At 39.3% G+C, this 8,630-nt stretch overlaps 1 protein-coding gene across 1 annotated transcript; it reads right to left on the reverse strand.

Moving 5' to 3' along the window:
* On the reverse strand, nucleotides 1–2,939 carry LOC139208271 (endothelin receptor type B-like). Its single transcript, XM_070837892.1, has 7 exons — nucleotides 2,523–2,939; nucleotides 2,259–2,371; nucleotides 1,868–2,072; nucleotides 1,432–1,572; nucleotides 1,190–1,323; nucleotides 999–1,107; nucleotides 1–171 (listed from the first exon to the last, which is right to left on the reverse strand). Exons 1-7 carry the CDS (start codon nucleotides 2,937–2,939, stop codon nucleotides 1–3), a joined length of 1,290 nt encoding a protein of 429 aa, XP_070693993.1.
* Between the last annotated feature and the right edge of the window lie 5,691 nt (nucleotides 2,940–8,630).

Genomic DNA, 8,630 nt, shown 5'->3' on the forward strand with positions numbered 1-8,630 from the left:
TTAACACAGTAAGGAGCTCTCCTGCTCAGGTAGAGGTGTGGAAGACTGTTTGTGAGCTTTGATGTTGCAGCTCTGCTCTGAGGCTTGATCCTGCATTCTGGACTTGAAAACAGACTGCACCTCGTCACGGGTAACAGCTTGAAGAGGTAGACACCAACTGCACAGACATGCCTGAAGGACCGCACACACACAAAGACATTTGGTCAGGGGACAACACGCATTTACCATCAGCTTCACTGGGAGAAAATTATGAGATTTATTTATGTGTGGAATATTCATAATATCAAATGAGCAGAATGCTGTTTTTCCTGTTTGTATGCCTTTGATTAATGGCAGTAAAAGCTTTGTTGCTTTAATACTGAATCTGTAATGCAGAGAGTGCAGAATAGGAAGCGGGTCTGTTTTATTTCCGTGTAGAGATATTAGTTGAAAGCAATCTTAGGTTTGGGCTGTCTTTTAATTAAGGAAAAAGGGATATATTAAAAGGATAAACAAAATGTAAAAAAAAGAAAATAAATGTGATATAAAAAACATTATTGCAGAGGAAGTTTTTCAGCAACTGTGTTCAAAAACCTGATGACAGCCAAACAAATCAAAGTATGTCCTTCTGAACTAGTAATACAATAAAGGCTTTTAAAACATTTTCCCTTGAAAATTGCCTTCAAGCAATGTTTTCTTCTTCCTTATAACACATCACTCTGATCCAGGGACAAACTGTCTGGTAGATTGCCAAGTGCCAAGTTTTTTCTCTCTCTCTCTCTCTCTCTCTGACAATGTTTTTCCAGACCATTTTCACTTATTACCCCCTCAGGTCATTGCTTGCTCCAGTCTGCCCATTTACAGACATGACTCCATATGTCCTTGATGACACATATGATAGCTCATCCAATGTGGATCACAATGTCTTCACCCCCACCAGAGTTGTCTGAAATTGAATAGTGCCCTACATAGGAGCAACTGGAAAAAAAAAAAAAAAGTGCATGACGAGTATGTCTTACCTTGAAACATCTTTTAAATCTTTTGCTGACTGTATACAGTGCAATGGGGTTGATGCATGAGTTGAGTGAGGCCATAGTAATTCCAAAATAGTCCAGGACAAGACAGATGCTACAAAGGAGAACAAACATTAGGTATTAACCAGACAACAGAGCACAGAAAAAAAAAAAGATACTGAATTCTTCATGCTCACCTCAGTAGTTGACACCTATTAGGATCTTTCTCATCATATATGGTGGATTTTAAGATTCGGCTTAGGTATAGAGGCAACCAACAAAGTGCAAACACAATCACCAGGCAGAAGACAGTTTTCGCTACTTCTCGTCTCTTAAAAAGAAAAAAAAAAGTATTTTCAACATCAGACTCGGTATAGCAAAGTATGGGAAATGTGCTGGGAAAAGTTGCAAAATGTGCTTAAAAGTGTTGATTAATAACCTGCTTGGCGTGGTCGCTTAATGTGTTCTCAGTATTCCTCAGCATTTTTCTGGTCATAAGCGCGTAGAAGACAGCGGTCCAAGCCAGTGGCATGCAAAAGTAGAAACCAAAGAGCCACCAGTCCTTTACTGATTTATAAAACTGTTGATTAAACATGACAGAGGCCCACAGTCAGTCAGTGACATGATGTTCAGTGCCTGTTATGCTACAGCATGCATAAAACAATATTTCAGACGCACGTGTTAAGATTTACAAGGGCATCTACAAGAGTGTGTTGGGCATCTGTTGGATGAGGAAATAATAATAGAGCCATTCCTATTTTCATTTCCTATCAACACATATTGCTGTATGTGGGATGTGAAAAAAGCAATCAAATCAAACACATGTTGATCTGTATATTTTACCCTGTTGCACTGGTTGGAAACTATTACACTACCTGCATGAACGACGTGGTTTGCATGGGATGAAGCAGACATATTCTCAGATGCTTCTCTTTATAGTCCATTGTTATCATATCAAAGCCGACAACTTCAGGCACAGCCAGCAGGATAGAAATAACCCATATCAGAGTTATTTCGATTGCTGTCCACGCTGAAACCCCAATGCCTTTGATTCGATTCCAGGATACCACAGCTCGGTATCTGCAGAATCAATGGGAAAATGTTATGGCTTGGGGGACTTATTGTCTGTAACAATGATAAATATTTCAGTTAAAGAACATTTCAAGGGCTAATGCTAAACAAATCTGTCTGCTTGATGAAATACAGATAGTATCCAGCAAATACTATTTTCTTGTAGGGCACAGGAAGTACTGCTTATCTCCTTACCTGTCAACACTCAAAGCACATAAGCTCAACACAGTAATTCCAACAGAGGTTTTTTGTATGAAGGGGACGAGTTTGCACAATACCAGACCGAATGGCCAATCTTCTGCCATGAGCTGAAGCAAAAACAAACAAGGAAGAAAAAAAAAACACAATCAATTCAAGGTGAGAGTGAAGTTTTAAAATGGGTAAAAAAGAGCAGAGGACAGCATAAGGTGTAATGTTGTTTTCTCATTGCTTTTGCACACCGTGAGGGGAATAACTCACCCTGTATGCGTTGACTGGAATGTCTATCACAATGTGGATTAGATCCCCTAAAGCAAGACTTGCAATGAGAACGTTTGGTCCACTTCTCATGCATTTGTTTGCATATATGACTTTCAGTAAGGCCAAGTTGCCCACTATTCCAACAACAAAAACAACAAGAGAGACCAGAGTATTGACATATTTGAAGGCGTCTCTGATTCCAGCTGACTCCAAGCACATAGGCAGGTGTGGCGTTTTTGGTCCAGCTACTTGGGGTGGATGAATTGAGCTGTTGGATATCTGTTTTTCCAGCATTAAAAGACCAGGGGAAGCCGTTTTGGGGAGTTCAATTACAGGGAATGGGTCTGAATGCTGATCACTGGCCTCGGCTCTGATGAAAATATTTCCCAAACAAAGAATGAGAGCCACAGTCCACATTGTTGATGATTTCTTCAAAAGGCCCTCAAATGTTTTTGCCAGCGCTAGACTGAAAATGAGAGTGAAAATAATTAGCTCAGCATCTTAGCCTTGAGATTTAGAGCAAAGCATTTGGGTGAAGTAAATAACTAATTTAATTTTCTGATCAAAAGGCAACAATACATAAACAGCACTGATACAACATGATACACTGAATTATCCCAGCTTACCTTTAGATGTACACTCTGAATAAAATAAGCTGTATGTTTAACACAAAGGACAACTCCACTACTACTTTGTTGCTGTGCCTGGTGAAATATTATAACCCAGCAGAGGGAAATCAGCGTTTTATAGACTAAGGTATACTGTCGTCAGCATTAATCATCAGTCTGTCACCAATGACAGTAATTACTTCCCTTGATGCATCATCCTCAATGAAAGGATGGTGTTGAAGTGTATAGTCTGTTATCACAGAGTGAGATCATTTTATAGACTTCTGTAGGGATGTTATGTTACAGTTGTTTCTCCCTCTTCCACTCAAATGCTGGCTGTTATCTTGTTTTTAAGATTTCCACACAAAATCTAAATGTAGCAAAATGTCTATTTTAGTGAAGAGACTATTATTTTTTTTTTTTTTTTGCTTAAAGCTACTGAGCCTCTGTCATTAAACTTAGAAGGCATCATTAGCGAATGCAGTGGGGACAGGAAAGCTGTCTTCTGCAGCTATATGGCATTTTGGTTGTACATGCGCCTGATGCAAAACTACTGCCGGGCAACTGCAGTTGAATAATAACAAAAATTATACAAATGGAGTGACTGCAGTCTTGAGATTTTGCTTCAGTTGACATATCACCTTTTTAAAACATGAGTCAGTCTCCGTCCTACCAGAGGGATACTGCCTCCGCATCTCCTGAGAGTCCTAAGGAAGGTGACTTCTTCCCTCGACAGCTAAATGACAACCAGAAGAGCCTGGAGGAGCACGAGACATGCGAAGACCAGAAAGATCCCATTGTTAATATCACACCCGACGACAACTCCAGCTTTATGTTGAACACTCAAATCTGTGCTCCGCCGGCGACAAATGACCTTGGGAAACTATGTGCTGGCACACCTCCAAAAGAGCAACTGATTAAGAAAAGTGAGTAGGTTGAGTTGGATTTGACAAGGATTCACAGCCAGGCTTGTCTGTATACACTCACTGTAACATCTTTTCTTCCATGCAGGCCAACGGGGAGAACCAAGAAGCTTCGATACATCACCTACACAAAAGAAGCCGTAAGGAATATCTTAATTTACAGTAACACGATTGAAAGACCTCTATGCATGAAAATAATGTTAATATATTGTTTATATGCCATATGTATTGTATGATATACATATATATTATTCTCCTGTAAGAAGATCAAAAAAATACTAGTTAAACTCACAATGAAGAGCAAATCAAAGCTGAAGGGAGAGTGAATATTACATACATGAGGTGACCAGAAACTTGAACTCAAATGACTTCAAATTGTTGCTAATCATCATGCTAAATGAATGTGGAAAGAGGTAACTGCTTGCTAACACATTAGCCGGTACAACTTAATGAGATGGTATGTCAGATGTATGTGTTTCTTTGGTTTCCTCTGCCCCAAAGAGCACAACACTCTATTAATTTAGCTCTAAGATGAATAGAGTTGTTCAGTTAAAGCATTACCGTAAATCTTTGTCTCACACCTCTGTTCTTTTGAGCAGTCCGGTCTCACCAGAGTTCATGGAGGTTCGTGCACTAGATGGAAGATTCATTACTTTGGTGAGCTCTCAGACCCAGACAGATTGGAAGTGGGTGGAGCAGAGCCTCTCTTTCAGCTGTCAGGGTAAGCCATGTCATCAGTTTGGGTGCAAAGGGGTCACCTGTACCTGCCCCCTCTTACCTCTTGTGACTTAGACATCTGTCAGATTCCCAATTATTTCTTTCTTGTGCAGTTCAAAAGGAAATTGAAGATCCCCAGTTGTTGCAGGCAGAGCTGGTGAGCTTGGACACTGTCCCTGATTCTTCAGATGTAGCCTGCTCATGGAAAAAAAAAGTGAAAAAGTAGAAGAAAGGAATTAAGAGCATTTTCTCAAGTACTGTAATTAAGTATAACTTTGAGGCACTTGTACTTTACTCAAGTAATTATATTCTATGCTATTTACACTCCACTCCACAGCGGAAAATATCGTACTTTTGACTCTACTACATTTATTTGACAGCTTTAGTGACTTATTAATAATGCACAATATAATCAAGGAATACATCAGGCTCTGTCATTATAGATTAAGGTGCCCAGCGATGTATAAAATTAGCCACCCAGCTAAATTAGCTCAAATTAGCCCCATCTTTACCAGCTGTAGCCTTACAGTGATGGTTAGAAATTAATACATCAATAATCATAATCCATTTCTTTATTTATTTACTTATTTATTTTACTTTTATTGATTTCTAAACCGTCGTACTGCTACTTTTACCGAAGTAAAGGATCGTAGTCCGTCTGCGCTACAATCTGTGCACAAATACACGTAGGTTATACATGTAGGTTACATGTGGCCAATCTTTGCTGGCCAAAGTTTTTATTCATACATGTCTTGGCTTATATTCACAGGACACAGAGAATGAAAAGATGCCAAAAAGGGAACATGATATACCTTGTGTGAGCCTGCCTCGCCTCATCGCATTCAGGCCAGAGCCAAAAGAAACTCCTTGTGTTGAAAAGGTAATGTCAGCCTACTCCTGTATCTCTATTTTGCCCATAGTGTCTGGAAATAACAGTAATAGCAGGGTGTGAAGACTATAATATCAGTGGTGGTGAGGTGTTTGTGAATTTGTTTTTTCTGCACTGTAGGTTCCAGAGGTTGAGTCTAAACAGAATGTGCATCTTGCTCAGTGTGACTATTGCCAACAGCTCTGTAAGCCCTTCATACACAACAAGCTGTTGGAAAATGAAACAGACTTTGAGATGGTGAGTGCACCTTGTTTGTCTCCCAAAAAAACTGAAAACAAATTCATTAGATATAATGACTTTTCTGATAACCTCTCCAGAATGACAAAATCATCTCTATTCGTAGTAGGAAAAGGTTCATCGGGGAGAAAGTGCTTATTAAAAAAAAACAAGAAAGAAAGAAAAAACAAGAAATGTGTAATTTTCTTTTATTCAGCTCTTTTGTTGTGAGCAAGCAAAACAAATGAGAGAGCTTATCCTGGAAGAGAGAGAGAAATTGGCACAGTGGGAGTTAGATAAAAAGATTGATGTGAACCCTCATGTACCCGTCATGAGTGAGAAGGAGAGGGAAGCTGCTAAAATCAAGGAAAAGAAGAGGTAAGTAAAGAACGTGTCCCGTCCTGTCCCTGCATAGTTTCCTGTGTTGCTATAGGATAGTGTGGGAGGACATACGTGTAGTGACATTAGCTGTGCTATATTACATGCAACAAAAGAGCTCCATTCATCTTGGCATCTGATCTGACTTCTGCAGAAAATAACTTGGTCATTTTCTACTGTAGGTTGAAGCATTTGCTGCTCCAAATAAAAGCTAAAGAAGACAACTTGGATAATAACTTAAGTAAGTATGCAATCAGACTCTAGCTTAGACACACTGGTACAAATGATGAAGATGTGCAGTATGCAGTCTTTCATTTCTTCCCTTTTTCTCATTTACAATGTGTATAAATTGATGCTCTGGCAGAAGATATTCCCTACATTAAAGATGAGCTTCACATCCTTCAGATAGATATTAGAAATATTACTGGCATGTTTACACTACAAGGAGAGACAGACGGTGATACAAAGGTAAATCTGAAGGTATGTTTTTATAAGGACACAGTTGGCATGGAGTTTTATCGTCAGTGTATTTACCGGGAATGTAATTAATGACCTTAATATATTTTTTTCACATCTAAAGGAAGCAATTAAGAAGTTCTACAAAAGTGGGAAATGTTTCCTCACCTTATGTCCAGATGGAACGGGTAATGTTTTGTATCCTTTTAAGCAGTGCACAAAGTGGAAGATCAAGGTCTAGGTTAAAGTACTTAATGAGGGGGTACACATTTGTTCCCTTTGATAAAAGGTTTGCACAGTGTTAATGATCCTTAATAGACAAAGTTATCCTTCTGGGAAAGCAGCCATTATAATATCCTCTGCAGAAGCTGCTGACTTCACTTACATAATCTTGGAGGACAAGGGCGTAGCGCCCAACATCAAAGGCATTTTCACAAATAAAGGCCACTCCACATGCTACCATCCCAATGGAATGATATGGTAATTGTTACTCCATAATAACTGTAATTATAATAATTTAAGTTCTCTCTAAAATAAGGCCTTAAAATAAGAGTTTTTTGTAGCCATGATATGCTTATTCTTTTGTTAGATGAGAAGATTGATACCATTTCCATATCTGGCCAGTATGTGTATACATATAGATATAGATATTAAGCTATAGTCAGCAGGTGGTTAGCTTAGCTTAGCTTAGCATAAAGACTGATAACAAGGGGAAACAGTTGTGTCTTGAGGTAGCAAAATTCACATCTCTAGCATCAGCAACATCTAAAATTATATCTTTTTCGTGTGATTCAGCAAAAGTGTAAAAACACCAATTTGCAGTTTTCTCAAGGTTATGTGGCAGACTGTTTGCTGACTGCCAGACAACTAGCAGAGATACCAAGACGTTCCTAGTCCCAGACAAAAAAATAGTCTGGCACATAACCATTTAGACTGATCAACAACGCATGGTGTGTGAATCAATGAGCTTTAGAGGTGCTCGTTGGTGTAGTTTGTTACCTTCGGACACAGCTTGGCTAGCTGTTTTACCCTGTTTCCAGTCTTTACGCAGGTTAAGATATCTGGCAGCTGACTGCATTTACTGACAGATATGAGAATGGTGTCGGTGTTTTCCAAGCTCTCTACCAAAAAGCAAATAAATACATTTCCCAAAATGTTGAACTATTCCTTAAACTCAATTAGGAATCAAACATGAATGTTATTATGTATCAAAACCAAATCCAAACTTTATCTTTTATATCTTGAACACCAAATGAGTAGGGCCTCATAGGTGAATTACTTAATGACCACAGATAGCTTTTTGATGAACCTGCTGCTCTCATGCCGCAGGTCAAGATGTGTGTGTTGCTAATCTCTGTGGTGTGTCTGAAGGTTGAATTTGACCCCTCTTGGAGGTCTCTGCTTCAGTGAGACAGGAGCTTTGAAGAGGCGCTGGAATTGGTTGTATTTTGACCCGCATGCACGTAACCTTCCCTTCAAGCCTCTGACCTTTGCCCTGGACCCACACATCAGTGTGCGCATACACTCACAAGAACGCATGTACCTCACCTTTGTACATCGGCAAAACAGCGTGCGCCTCAGCGTAGGGTCCAAGCTTAAGGTAGGTGTCAATGAATGCACTATAAATGTGCATACAGTGATACGGTGACTTTGTCTTATGCGTTAAAATATAGGAGCCTCCACTTTAAACTGTATACAGCAAATTACAGCAGTCGATAATGATTTGCAATATATGCACAAAAAATTGATTTGAAAAAGGGCAAAATACTATTTTTCTATTAATGCAGCTCGTTCATCCACAGAGCCCTGACAAGCCGGGACAAAACTTTCTGGAGAGATATATCCAAATGAAGAGCTCAGAGATTTACTCTCTGCTTGGCCAGATGCAGACCTGCATGTCCCGCCACTCTGCAAATCTGAA

The sequence above is a fragment of the Pempheris klunzingeri genome, chromosome 10, assembly GCF_042242105.1.
Source record: "Pempheris klunzingeri isolate RE-2024b chromosome 10, fPemKlu1.hap1, whole genome shotgun sequence".
In the NCBI taxonomy this organism is placed as follows: domain Eukaryota; kingdom Metazoa; phylum Chordata; class Actinopteri; order Acropomatiformes; family Pempheridae; genus Pempheris; species Pempheris klunzingeri.